At 48.6% G+C, this 14,666-nt stretch overlaps 1 protein-coding gene across 1 annotated transcript in view; it reads left to right on the plus strand.

Annotated features, from left to right (window-relative positions):
- LOC144943615 (protein phosphatase 1H-like) overlaps nucleotides 1–14,666 on the plus strand; it is a 104,412-nt gene that overhangs the window by 55,171 nt on the left and 34,575 nt on the right. Inside the window, exons 6-7 of the mRNA XM_078871232.1 lie at nucleotides 6,840–6,924; nucleotides 14,473–14,591. Coding sequence (XP_078727358.1) covers nucleotides 6,840–6,924; nucleotides 14,473–14,591 — 204 coding nt within the window. The remainder of the gene's footprint in view (nucleotides 1–6,839; nucleotides 6,925–14,472; nucleotides 14,592–14,666) is intronic.

Consider the following 14,666-nt stretch of genomic DNA (forward strand, 5'->3'; position numbering starts at 1 on the left):
ACAAACCGTGCGCACTTTGGTAGGGCTCGACAAGAAGGCAACCCGCCGACCTGACGGAAGCTCTATGCAGGCCTGATCTATAAGAATTTTGATGGGCATTTTTGACAAAAAGTCCGTACCTAGCAAACAGGGAACGGCCAGCGATGATGATACAAAAATAGGGCCGGCTAATTTAATGTCACCAATGCAAATAGTCGCCCGAATCTGGCCGATGATCCCCAGGGATCCCCCATTCGCCGCATAAAATGGCACGTCTACCGGCAGAAGGGGTCTACTTTGGACGGGAAGAATGTTATAAATAAGGTCCGAGATGATGGTGGCCGACGCACCCGTGTCAACAAGCACCCGGACCTCAACCCCGTCAATGAACCCCGTTACCACGGACGACCCGGCCGACGCAGCCACGATCCTGTGAGCCAATTCGGACCACTCGACTGCTTGCGGGCCGCGTACGGACCCCCCTCGCCGAATTGAACCCCCGGCACCCAGCCGCGAACCCCCCACCGCGAAGCGGCGACCCGAATGTGCCGTGTTTGTGGACCGAACGTGTGAGATGCCGTGACTTGCCGGGTTTTGTTGGGATGACTTGTGGCCCTGGTCGTCGTCCCGACGTGGTCCTGCGGCGCGCTGACGCGGGGCCCGGCACCCGGCTGCGACGTGACCCCGAAGGCCGCAGTTGTAGCAGACGACGGACGTCGTAGGTTTCGGTTGCTCCAGCTTGCGGGGCGAACGTGTGGGCGAACGACCTCCCGTTCTCCACTCCCCCGGACGCGATGCAGCGAAGGCCTGCTCCTGCACCGCAGCTGGCTGAGGTTCGGCGATCGTGGCGGCCAGTGCCGCGTTCCCCGGCCATTTGCAGACGACCCCCGGCTTGCGTTTGAGGACCTCGTACGCGTGAATGCTCGTGGCGATCGCCAGGGAGCAGATCTCCATCTCGTCTGCCACGTTGATGGGGACCCCCAACTCGTGGGCCAACACCAGCAGCTGCTCCGTCACCATGGCGTCCTTCCCCTCCTTATCCATGCGGGGAAAAGCTGCGTCCGCCAAGGCGAGTAGTGCCGTGCGGTAGGCTAGCGTCGTTTCCCCAGCCACCTTCCGCCGATCGTAGAACTGGTGGCGACACGTGGAGGGCGGCCCGAACACCTTCGCCATCAGGTGTAGTGCGGCCTGGAGCGTAGAGCGGGACGACCTTGCAGCAGATGTGAAGGCTGCAAGCGCGTCGTCGTCAAGCATCGCTGGCAACGCACGCAGGGCAGTGGTGTCGGACCACCCCGACATCTCCTGATGAGCGAGGAACCTTCGTTGGAAGGCTCCCCAGTCGCCCCCATCCGCCTTGAACGCCGACAGCGCGGGCAATCTTTGCTGGAGGACCCGATCGTCGTCGACGTCGGAGAGATTTTCCCGCGCTCCGCTGGAGTTGTGTAAAATGTCGGCTCGGTTGTCAGGCGCAAAATGGAGGGCTCCGGCGCGCGCTGATGACGTGGGCTGCGCTGCGCGGAGGTGTCCGGCCACGTGGCGTCCGTCTTTCCCGCCAATCAATGGCGGCCCCTCAAAAACGGCGGGAACTTCCAGACTTTTGGCGCGAAGCGCCTTTTGGCGGGATCCCGCCAGCCTCGCTCCTTCCTCCAACCCCGCAGCCGTTTTCCCGCCCGCTGGAACGGAGATCTCGGCCAAGATTGCAGCGGCGGCGAGCAGCAACTCCGCCAACCGGGAGTGTGCGTCTTGGAGGCTGGTGTCGGAGGCAAGCAGAGCGTCGGCCATCACCGCGAGGTGCTGCATCGGCGGCCACTCCTCGTCCTCTCCTCCCGAGGTTGGTGTCCCCTGTACGCCGTCGTCGTCCCGACCTCGCTCGTGGGTACGGGTAGTCTTCCTTGTGTCCATACTTCTTGAAGACAGGTTTACTTCTGACGCCAGTTGTAGTGTAGTAACTCGGCGGGAGACGACTTCACGGGTAACACACTCTTTATTTTATCAAACTTGGTTACAGGTGACTAACACCTACTTTGTATCTCGGGTGACAAACACCCACTTAGCTACTTGGCGACTAACGCCCACTGAGCTACTCGGATGACCAACATCCACTTAGTACTCGGGTGACAAACACCCACTTAGCTACTTGGCGACTAACGCCCACTGAGCTACTCGGATGACCAACATCCACTTAGCTACTCGGCGACTAACGCCACTGGGCTACTCGGATGACCAACATCCACTTAGTACTCGGGTGACAACCACCCACTTAGCTACTTGGCGACTAACGCCCACTGAGCTACTCGGATGACCAACATCCACTTAGCTACTCGGCGACTAACGCCACTGAGCTACTCGGATGACCAACATCCACTTAGCTACTCGGCGACTAACGCCACTGAGCTACTCGGATGACCAACATCCACTTAGCTACTCGGCGACTAACGCCACTGACTAAGTCTTCAGCTCCGTCTTCGGGTCTTCAACTGGGTAACTCTCCCCGAGTGCTCTCGCGCGTCCCCCTTTATACCCCACCTGCGGACGTCGCTGCGAGCACCCACTTATTCGACCAATCGCCGGGCGCTGGCTACGATCCTCTTTTCCCACATCTCATCGTGCCTCACCACTCACGCCGCGCCGCACCGTCATCTGTCACTCCCGGCGCGCGCGTCCACACCACGCCCACAACGCGTGCCCAACCCCGCACCCCGCGCCGCCCCGTGATCTATCACTGTCACAGTCGGCGCACGTCAATACCACCACTACACATACATACCCATGGCTTCCATCAGTGGCAAGTGATATTTGAACCTGCCCTGCGCACTGACAAGGGTACTAAAGGATGCTCAAACAACCTCCAAAACCAACACGGCTCCTCCCCACGGGGAGCAGCTCCTTCCAGCAGTTATCTGACGACGCAGGCCTCCGCGTCATCGCTCGTCGTTTATTCTGTTTGCCTGTTCCATGGGGTAGCTCGCAACATGTTTCTGTAGTGCCCACTTCAAAGGGAGAGAGGTCTTGGACGACTGAAACAAATGCGTATGCTTGCGAGGTTATCTTAGATCTCGTGTTCCGGCACAAGTGGCAACGCCACTGAGGACTCAGCAGGAGCCTGTGTTGTGCCGTTGCTCACTTTCTGTTTGTGATGTACGTTGAGCTGAGTCGTAAACGTTTAGCTGATCAATATATATGTTTAGTGCAGTATAGATGTTTAGTTGAGGTTTTTTTTATGAAGACAGGTCCAGGCATGGCAAATATTGAACTTGTATTTTTGATTGCTTTTTTACATGCATACACCATAGGTGTTAAAACTCATAGCATAGGCCCTGCAGAAAAAAATATTTATTTTTCTTACATTATCGTTGTACGTGTGTAATGGGTTCAATTGAGGCGCACACTCAACTTGGAGGCAACACTATTTATTAACATAACAACCAACGTGAATCTTGATTTGATCTTGATTTGAAGCTTTCGTGACTGCAGGAATCCATACTCTGGCTCTTTCGGTAAAGTCACGTAGGTAGAAAAAAAAATAACCAACGTGAACACTATTCATAAGGTGGTGACCACCGTTCCTAATTTAACTAACACTCGGGGAATGAATACTACATAACGTGACCAGGGCAGGTTAACGGGCTGCCTGGTCACAGACGAAGATCGGAGACTCGAGGACCGCTGATGGCGTTTTCATCCTGGGGTTGAACAGCCGCGCTCTCTGTTCACACCCCGCTTATAACTGCTGCGACGTGGCTGGCCCCGCCCTCGGCCACGCCCCCCTTCCAGATCCTTCAGGAAGATCTGGGCCCCCAGCCACGTGACCCCCAAGCTCCCCCCTGGGGCCCCTCGCCCCCCTTTGTCCGGTCACGTGTCCTGTCGGGTTCACGCAGAGTGTCACGGCCTGACGCGACCTCCGTGACGCCCACCTACAGCACCCGTGCAGAGCCAACACAGTAGTAACGTCATATGTCCCTACGCTCGTACACTCCTGACACAGTAGTGATACACGTGTATAGAAACGGTAAATCATCAGCAGCCATGATCAATTCACTGTTGAATGTCGGCCCGACCCCAAGCTGTCAGAATCTTTCATGATCCAGCGATGTAATATTTCACTGCTGTCTCATCAGTCGGTCTTCTCAAATGCGTTGCATTTCTTGGCTGCTACTCAAGTCCTCACCATCACGTTATATTAAAACTTTCCCAGCGCTTGTGGTCCTGCTTAGCTAAAAAAAGGGGGGGAATGCCGTGCATTGATTGCCACGAATAATCACTGTCCGTGGCGATATCGTCTTTTGTGTAGGAAATTACTTTCTGCGCGGTAACAGATAACCCATGGGTTCTGCGAGATATTCTCTCGGTGTTTTCTCTCATAATTTCCTCCCAATCTCCGCTTCTCCCATTATCACGAGAATGACCTTTAGACTGCAGGCAACGGCTGCTGCAGCCGGAAAAAGAAAAACACGAAGCTCTACGTTCCAGCGCGCGTGCGTAGTCCATCCAACGTCCACTGTCGTGTTCCGCTAACTTTGTCCTTTGTGAAAAAATATTTTCCAAGGAAGATGTTTCATGCTTGTCCCCTTTGTAGAGATTATTAAGCCAAGGGCCAACCGTGACTGCCAACGAGCCAACGCCATTCTAATTGGATGTTTTGATTGCAAAGTCTTTTGAAGGTTTTTGCTTTTGTTGATTAGGCGCCAAATGTGCAGCGCAGACGTCACGTCGCTGGCATGAGCAAATTTAATTTTGTTGCAAATATGTTGGGCTCAATGAATGGACCGAATGTCTCGATTAATATGTTGGTAAATGCAGGGGAAATAACCGCGTGTCATTGACAGTAATTAAATGTCGAAAAGAAAATTCTAGTTGTGTTTGAAATGCAACTTTCTAATTATTGTTTTCAATCGGTTAATACTTCCATTCATAGTCTCTTGCTCCAAAGTTGGATGAACAATGTACGTGCATCCTCCCCCCGGGGTTGTCATCTTTTCCCTAATTGTATCCCTATTGTGTTGTCGGCGATATGTAAAAATGCATAGCTTTTTTTTGGTTATTTTTGAACCACTGCTAATGCAATGCCATAAAACAAAATTAGCCATTGTAATGTAAGCAGAATTCTATCACAGGCGGCGACGACAGGGGATTTTGATAACAGAATTCATTCATCCAGAATAATGCATTTGGCTGCCTTGCCCTTTGAAATGTTGCCGTGCCTGAAACTCTGCAGCAAGACAACCCATTTTTAGGCTTTGCCTTGATAACCTTTAAGAGAAAAGCACGAGGCATTTTCCCGTAGACCTGCAACGGCCTGTGCGAATATTACGCAGGTCAGGGCCACTATCAGCTGCGTCTGCATTCAACTGTAAATTGTTGAAACAAAAATATTAACACGAGAACTATAAGAATGCAAATGAAAGCTGTGTTTCCTTTACACAGAATTATAATTGGATGGTCGTTGTTGTTATTAACTGTCTAATCCCACTGGCAACCGCCCCAATCATCTCTTATTTCAAAGTCTTTTATCGACGGTGCAGATTCACGTACAGAGCAGGTTACACAATAAAGAATTAATGTGGTTTTAATTTACGTAATAAGTCGTACTTTACATGAAAGGTTTCCTGTTAATCCACGAATTGGTGGGTGAGCACAGGGCAGCTTCACGTTGGCAAGTCACGACTACACGGGCCTTCGTTATGCAAAGTCATTCCCGTCTCTCGGGAAATTAAAAGTTCAAGCAGTGAAATTCAAACCTTCCAAAGGGGTTTTCTCCATGCCGACAAAAACACAAGTGGCTGGGCATTATGCCTGTGTTGCCATGGATTTATTCAGCACTCTGTTTGTAATTACCCCCTGCGGCAATATCTCTCCGTGCAACGGCATTCGATCGCTCTCTGCAACGGCATTCGATCGCTCTCTGCTTGCTGCGCGTGTGATCTTTGTGCCACTGCGTGTGCGGCCGGGGAGATTCGGAGCGGCCGCCCCACGCTTTTGAACAGTTGACATTCAAAGCACAGACGGGAGTAAAGTTGTTGTAATGAATGATACTCACAAATGTGAAATCAATTTGCGGCTATATAACGTTGTTTAAAGAATAAGCCTAATGTAACTTTTAAGTTGGTGTAAGTTTTTTTTACCATTAATTTTCCGAAAGACTCTTGACTTTCCCCGTATAATTTGAAAATCCTAAATGCACATCAACTGGAGGTTCGTAATAGATTTTGGGGTCATCCCACGTAATGTTGTTAAGGCCCCCCCACCACCTGACACAGCCCAGGAGCACTGTGCGTGCGTTTTAACAACGCACTGATTGCAATGGCGTTGGCTCACCGGGGAGTGGGAGAATGAGCCTGGCCACATAACCGCACAACAGAATCATGATTTTAAGTTTGGTATCGTGATTTCAATTCACATTCATGAACATCAACTTCGACACTTTTACAGTTTACAGGAATGCAATGTTTTTTATATAGATACGGACTGGGGGTGGTGGCACACGTATGTACCCACGTACGTATGTTGAATTTCTTTCGCGCCGTACGTAGCCAACCGTGCAGTGGGGTGTGACATGATCATGATGTGGCAGCGCAGCAGGTGGGCTCGTCAACCCATCCGTGTGGGCCCCTCAGCCTTAGCCCCTCGTATGCTTTTGTGTTTATCTGCGTGCCCGAGTGTCCTCCCACGTGACACACACTCCCTCAACAGGTTTTGTCAAAATATCTCAAAACCAGATCTTCTTACGGACTTGGTGAGGCTTTCCTGGCTAAATGATATCCCAGTGTTACTAATGCATGTGCGCGTGTGTGTGTGCAATGTGCCGTTTCTCTGCTTTTTTTACTGTTGGGTTTTTTTTTCTGTTCCCTCGCTGCTCCCAGGGCAATAATTATCCGGGGAGGAGAGATCATCTCGATATCGTCAGAGTTCACCCCAGAGACGGAGCGACAGAGGCTGCAGTTTCTGGTGAGCGTCCTTCTTCGTGCATCGCTCTCCATCCTGCGCGCTACGATCATCATCGTGATTCGATTTCAATAGAGCCGCCTTCGTTTGCGCCGGGGCTTCTCAAACGTTTCAGAGGGCACCCCCCAGTGTCAGCTGACTGTGGCGGGGAGCACCTGCCCTGCCAGCGTTAGTCTGCCAGTGGGATGGCAGAGTGAGGCAGACATTCAGCTCGCATGTGTCAAAGGGGGCTGTCCGGAGAATAGCCCGGTCTTGGATTTTTTTGCAAATGATTGCGTCAGTGAAGCCTTTGCACCGTCTGAAGTTACTTCGTGGAGAATAATGAACTCATCATGCACGACGATATTTTTACTCCGAGCGGCAATCCAGTTCTCAGTACTCGCTGGCTGAGAAGTGAGAAGTCTTGGTCATTTATATATTTTTATCTTTAGTTTCATTGAAGGCTGGATGACAGGTGCTGCCATTACGGTGAAAATAACCTCTGTCACCTGTCCGCATTCTTTGGTCTCCATCAGGCAGGGCATTGTGAGAGCATACAAATCACTTGTTTGTTTGTGGTGGTTGTTTGTGGTGGATGTTTGTGGTGGTTGTTTGTGGTGGTTGTTTGTGGTGGATGTTTGTGGTGGTTGTTTGTGGTGGATGTTTGTGGTGGTTGTTTGTGGTGGTTGTTTGTGGTGGTTGTTTGTGGTGTTTGTTTGTGGTGTTTGTTTGTGGTGTTTGTTTGTGGTGGATGTTTGTGGTGGATGTTTGTGGTGGTTGTTTGTGGTGTTTGTTTGTGGTGTTTGTTTGTGGTGTTTGTTTGTGGTGGATGTTTGTGGTGGATGTTTGTGGTGGTTGTTTGTGGTGGTTGTTTGTGGTGGATGTTTGTGGTGGTTGTTTGTGGTGGATGTTTGTGGTGGATGTTTGTGGTGGTTGTTTGTGGTTGTTTGTGGTGTTTGTTTGTGGTGTTTGTTTGTGGTGTTTGTGGTGTTTGTGGTGTTTGTTTGTGGTGTTTGTTTGTGGTGTTTGTTTGTGGTGTTTGTTTGTGGTGTTTGTTTGTGGTGTTTGTGGTGTTTGTTTGTGGTGTTTGTGGTGGTTGTTTGTGGTGTTTGTGGTGGTTGTTTGTGGTGTTTGTTTGTGGTGTTTGTTTGTGGTGTTTGTTTGTGGTATTTGTTTGTGGTGTTTGTGGTGTTTGTGGTGTTTGTTTGTGGTGTTTGTTTGTGGTGTTTGTTTGTGGTGTTTGTTTGTGGTGTTTGTTTGTGGTGTTTGTGGTGTTTGTTTGTGGTGTTTGTGGTGGTTGTTTGTGGTGTTTGTGGTGGTTGTTTGTGGTGTTTGTTTGTGGTATTTGTTTGTGGTGTTTGTGGTGGTTGTTTGTGGTGTTTGTGGTGTTTGTTTGTGGTGTTTGTTTGTGGTGTTTGTTTGTGGTGTTTGTTTGTGGTGTTTGTTTGTGATGTTTGTTTATGGTGTTTGTTTGTGGTGTTTGTTTGTGGTGTTTGTGGTGTTTGTGGTGTTTGTGGTGTTTGTGGTGTTTGTTTGTGGTGTTTGTTTGTGATGTTTGTTTATGGTGTTTGTTTGTGGTATTTGTTTGTGGTGTTTGTGGTGTTTGTGGTGTTTGTTTGTGGTGGTTGTTTGTGGTGTTTGTTTGTGGTGTTTGTTTGTGGTGTTTGTTTGTGGTATTTGTTTGTGGTGTTTGTGGTGTTTGTGGTGTTTGTTTGTGGTGGTTGTTTGTGGTGTTTGTTTGTGGTGGTTGTTTGTGGTGTTTGTTTGTGATGTTTGTTTGTGGTGTTTGTTTGTGGTGTTTGTTTGTGGTGTTTGTTTGTGGTGTTTGTTTGTGGTGTTTGTTTGTGGTGTTTGTTTGTGATGTTTGTTTGTGGTGTTTGTTTGTGGTGTTTGTTTGTGGTGTTTGTGGTGTTTGTGGTGTTTGTGGTGTTTGTGGTGTTTGTTTGTGGTGTTTGTTTGTGATGTTTGTTTATGGTGTTTGTTTGTGGTATTTGTTTGTGGTGTTTGTGGTGTTTGTGGTGTTTGTTTGTGGTATTTGTTTGTGGTGTTTGTGGTGTTTGTGGTGTTTGTTTGTGGTGTTTGTTTGTGATGTTTGTTTATGGTGTTTGTTTGTGGTATTTGTTTGTGGTGTTTGTGGTGTTTGTGGTGTTTGTTTGTGGTATTTGTTTGTGGTGTTTGTGGTGTTTGTGGTAGTTGTTTGTGGTGTTTGTTTGTGGTATTTGTTTGTGGTGTTTGTGGTGTTTGTGGTGTTTGTTTGTGGTAGTTGTTTATGGTGTTTGTTTGTGGTGTTTGTTTGTGGTGTTTGTGGTGTTTGTGGTGTTTGTTTGTGGTGGTTGTTTGTGGTGTTTGTTTGTGGTGTTTGTTTGTGGTGTTTGTTTGTGGTATTTGTTTGTGGTGTTTGTGGTGTTTGTGGTGTTTGTTTGTGGTGGTTGTTTGTGGTGTTTGTTTGTGGTGGTTGTTTGTGGTGTTTGTTTGTGGTGTTTGTTTGTGGTGTTTGTTTGTGGTGTTTGTGGTGGTTGTTTGTGGTGTTTGTTTGTGGTGTTTGTTTGTGGTGGGTGTTTGTGGTGTTTGTTTGTGGTGTTTGTGGTGGTTGTTTGTGGTGTTTGTTTGTGGTGTTTGTGGTGTTTGTGGTGTTTGTGGTGTTTGTTTGTGGTGTTTGTTTGTGGTGTTTGTGGTGTTTGTGGTGTTTGTGGTGGTTGTTTGTGGTGTTTGTTTGTGGTGTTTGTTTGTGGTGTTTGTTTGTGGTGTTTGTTTGTGGTGTTTGTTTGTGGTGTTTGTTTGTGGCGTTTGTTTGTGGCGTTTGTTTGTGGCGTTTGTTTGTGGCGTTTGTTTGTGGCGTTTGTTTGTGGCGTTTGTTTGTGGTGGTTGTTTGTGGTGTTTGTTTGTGGTGTTTGTTTGTGGTGTTTGTTTGTGGTGTTTGTTTGTGGTGTTTGTTTGTGGTGTTTGTTTGTGGTGTTTGTTTGTGGTGTTTGTTTGTGGTGTTGTTTGTGGTGGTTGTTTGTGGTGTTTGTTTGTGGTGTTTGTTTGTGGTGTTGTTTGTGGTGGTTGTTTGTGGTGTTTGTTTGTGGTGTTTGTTTGTGGTGTTTGTGGTGTTTGTTTGTGGTGTTGTTTGTGGTGGTTGTTTGTGGTGTTTGTTTGTGGTGGTTGTTTGTGGTGTTTGTTTGTGGTGTTTGTGGTGTTTGTTTGTGGTGGTTGTTTGTGGTGGTTGTTTGTGGTGGTTGTTTGTGGTGTTTGTTTGTGGTGTTTGTGGTTTTTGTGGTGTTTGTTTGTGGTGTTTGTGGTGTTTGTTTGTGGTGTTTGTTTGTGGTGTTTGTTTGTGGTGTTTGTTTGTGGTGGTTGTTTGTGGTGGTTGTTTGTGGTGGTTGTTTGTGGTGTTTGTTTGTGGTGTTTGTGGTGTTTGTTTGTGGTGTTTGTTTGTGGTGTTTGTTTGTGGTGTTTGTTTGTGGTGTTTGTTTGTGGTGGTTGTTTGTGGTGTTTGTTTGTGGTGTTTGTTTGTGGTGTTTGTTTGTGGTGTTTGTTTGTGGTGGTTGTTTGTGGTGTTTGTTTGTGGTGTTTGTTTGTGGTATTTGTTTGTGGTGTTCGTGGTGTTTGTTTGTGGTGTTTGTGGTGTTTGTTTGTGGTGTTTGTTTGTGGTGTTTGTTTGTTGTGGTGTTTGTGGTGTTTGTTTGTGGTGTTTGTTTGTGGTGTTTGTTTGTGGTGGTTGTTTGTGGTGGTTGTTTGTGGTGTTTGTTTGTGGTGGTTGTTTGTGGTGGTTGTTTGTGGTGGTTGTTTGTGGTGGTTGTTTGTGGTGTTTGTTTGTGGTGTTTGTTTGTGGTGGTTGTTTGTGGTGTTTGTTTGTGGTGTTTGTTTGTGGTGGTTGTTTGTGGTGTTTGTTTGTGGTGGTTGTTTGTGGTGTTTGTTTGTGGTGTTTGTTTGTGGTGGTTGTTTGTGGTGGATGTTTGTGGTGGTTGTTTGTGGTGTTTGTTTGTGGTGGTTGTTTGTGGTGGTTGTTTGTGGTGTTTGTTTGTGGTGTTTGTTTGTGGTGTTTGTTTGTGGTGGTTGTTTGTGGTGGTTGTTTGTGGTGGTTGTTTGTGGTGGTTGTTTGTGGTGTTTGTTTGTGGTGTTTGTTTGTGGTGTTTGTTTGTGGTGGATGTTTGTGGTGTTTGTTTGTGGTGTTTGTTTGTGGTGGTTGTTTGTGGTGGTTGTTTGTGGTGGTTGTTTGTGGTGGTTGTTTGTGGTGGTTGTTTGTGGTGTTTGTTTGTGGTGGTTGTTTGTGGTGGTTGTTTGTGGTGTTTGTTTGTGGTGGTTGTTTGTGGTGGTTGTTTGTTTGTGGTGGTTGTTTGTGGTGGTTGTTTGTTTGTGGTGGTTGTTTGTGGTGTTTGTTTGTGGTGGTTGTTTGTGGTGGTTGTTTGTGGTGGTTGTTTGTGGTGGTTGTTTGTGGTGTTTGTTTGTGGTGTTTGTTTGTGGTGTTTGTTTGTTTGTGGTGGTTGTTTGTGGTGGTTGTTTGTGGTGTTTGTTTGTGGTGGTTGTTTGTGGTGTTTGTTTGTGGTGTTTGTTTGTTTGTGGTGGTTGTTTGTGGTGGTTGTTTGTGGTGTTTGTTTGTGGTGGTTGTTTGTGGTGTTTGTTTGTGGTGGTTGTTTGTGGTGGTTGTTTGTGGTGGTTGTTTGTGGTGGTTGTTTGTTTGTGGTGGTTGTTTGTGGTGGTTGTTTGTGGTGTTTGTTTGTGGTGGAGCGGTGGCGCAGCGGTTGGTTCGACCCAAGTTCGATTCCCACTCGCGGCCAACACCAGTGACAATTATACCTGGACTTGTCCTGGGCCTTCTCTCCTCGGTCGACTCAACCTCATATGAGTACCTGGTGCGGTGTGTAAACCTCGCCACTAGGGAGACAAAGGCAGCCCGGCGTGGTGTTGGCCACCCGTCCCCTCGTGTGCCGTGCCGGCCTTCAGTGGTGCTCGCTAACGGCACTTGCCCCAACAGTCTGTTAAGGCTATACATGGAATCTTTGCAAATAGTCTTCGTCTGAATTATTACAACCTTAAGCCAGACGTGTGCAGAGGTGACCCATTGAAATCCACGAAGCACAGTTTGATAGAATTTAGTCGTAATAATTGAGTATATTTGGTGTTCGCACGAGGCTATCGTCAAGGCACTATATTTTCATAGACATAGTCTGAAAATAGTTTTGCAAAAATGGGGCAATGTTTGCCGATGCGCGTGTTCCCAGTCGAGTCGTCTGCAGGTGAATATTCAAACGTGTTGGAGTTTTTCATCGCACAGGGGGAAATGGGCAACGGGGCCACCGCACTGCGCGTTTTTACATCGGGGGGGGCGACGAATTTGCCCGGTGACGACGGGTGGCGGCAAGGGACGTGGTATCGTAGCTTCATCGCGAGCTTCTTGGTGATTTTAAGTTGGGAACAAGCCCTGGGAAATGGGGACACTCCAAGGGGGAGGGTAAATGACTCGTTTTATCCGAGCAATGATGCACAGATAAACACAAACAAGAGAATACATTTCCACCTCGCTCCTCTTCTCCGTTGCAAAGTCGCGCGTCATGGGATGAATTGTCATGCGAATAGTGTGAGTTTCCATGGATGGCTTCTTGGTTGCAGATAATAGGAGTGTCGATGAGTTGGTATACAGATAAGAGGAATATCACTGATTACTACTGTACATCCAATGTTTGCTTATTCATTATTGCAAACATATTTTTTTATGTAAAATTGGTAAATGTAATGCAACAAAGCAAGGCTTTGAGACAATGTTATAATGCTTTCTCGAAAATACCTTCACATTTTAGCCAGGGCTACACTGTGAACAAGATTTATAATTTAATTTTGCGTTTGCTGATTATACGTTTCGCAAATTGCTCATCTTGCATTTACAGCGCAGTTCGGTTCAAGTTAACATTCACGTTGTACGGCTCAGCGGATTTCAATGCCGACGCGAACTAAGAATAATTTGGCAGCGCACGGGCACGAGTCTTTTTCTTTTTTTATCTTTCCCGAATGGAATCTCTTAATTTTTGTCAGCGGAGGGAAGCATCGCGATGGCCATCTGTATGACCGTGTGCGCGGTGGCAGTGGTGGTTTCCTCGTCTGCCATCAGGCTCTGTGCTCACGGAGCGACGAGACCGAGCACCGTGAACCCGCATTATAAACCATAACACAGCAAGTTGGCAGCCTCGTGAACACACTAACAAAACTCCCATCGTGTATAAGTTGTCCGCTTTACGTCATTTAAATTGTTTTTCTTTTCTTGTGGAAGGCAGTTTTGAAGGTTAAACCCCCTCCTCGCCTTGTGTGAGATGTGATCCTCTGGGGAAAGTGGATTTGCTGCTAATAATTAATGTTCATGAGCGTGGAATGAGTACACGGGGTCACAAACGTCGCATTTCGCACGCAAGTGGTATTGCTTTTTACCACTACCGCTCGGGGGGGGGGGGAGATTTCTCCTCCCCCCTCTCACCACAAAATCAAAGAATAAAACAATTCTCATGCTCTTGATCTTTATCGGCCACGAGCGAGCGACAGAAAATGGCGTTCCCTTGCCGCAGTTTAAATTTCTACGTAGGAGGAAAAAAAGCCCAGCATTGCCTGGGCATGCAAGTGGTGGTGTCACGTCGGCACGCTGCTACTCGCTTTAGCTCAAGTCGAGGATGGCTGAAGACGAGACAATGTGTTAAAGTTACCCAAGCAGAATCAGTGGCGTCTTCCGAGATTGTCGCTCTCACAGATGTCTCCCGAATGTTTTGGCGGGCTCGTTGTGTGTCACCTCTTGTCCTGCTCCTGTTCACATCTTCCGTCGCAAGGTTAAAGAATTCGGCACGTTTGGTTTTTCGTGCCACTCTTTTCTAGCGGGAGGCTGTGACCGCGACAGAAGGCGCAGGCCTTCGACACCCACAGTAGGCCGTTGTTTTACTGTCGGGGGCGATGTCGCCGTGTGGAATCCAAATTGAGTCATTTGTGTGTACTTTTCTGAATTCCGACCATAACGCTGGCACACAATGACCTCATTGCACACAAAGTGCTTGCCACAAACGAACCACAACACCTTGCTGATCTCGTGAAGGAGCATAAACCATCACGTGAACTCCGGTCATCCTCGCAGCGGCGGCTTTTGGCTAACCAACGAACCAAGGTGGTCACTGCATCGCTTGCTTTCAGATGTGCTTCTGCGGCCATCTGTGGAATGCTCTTCCTTCCGATCTTAGGAAGCCACTGGAGCTATACACTTTTAAATCATCTAGATTAAAAACTAATTTCTTCAGAACCGCTTTTTTGTGTTTAGATTGTTTGTCATTCCCCGGCACCTCCGATGTGAAGGGTTGGCCAAGTACGGGTGCGAACGAAGGTCAACAAACACACACACAGGGGAATTTCATCTTGCGTTGTGAAGTAGACGGTGCGTCGTACTGTACGGTTCGTACACCCGCAGCGGTGAGCGCACCAACCGGGACGAGGCCGCAAGCTGCGAACCTCTACAACGAGCGGCAAACACGGCCCCCCCCACCCCCCCTTACGCCCCCACCCCCCCTTACGCCCCCACCACCACCCCCCTTAAGCCCCCACCCCCCATCTCCCCCCCACCAGGCTCACCTGCAGCCGCATCTGCTCGGCGACGAGTTCACCGCGCTGGAGTTCTCGCGGCGCGTGCAGAAGAAGGACGTGGGCAAGCGCATGCTGTACCGGGACCACAGCATGGCCGGCTGGTGGGAAGCACTGCCCCCCCCCACCTCGCCCCCCCCACCTCAACCCCCTCCACCACCTCGCCCCCCCCAACACCT

This window comes from Lampetra fluviatilis, chromosome 32 (assembly GCF_964198595.1).
Source record: "Lampetra fluviatilis chromosome 32, kcLamFluv1.1, whole genome shotgun sequence".
Taxonomy (NCBI): Eukaryota; Metazoa; Chordata; class Hyperoartia; order Petromyzontiformes; family Petromyzontidae; genus Lampetra; species Lampetra fluviatilis.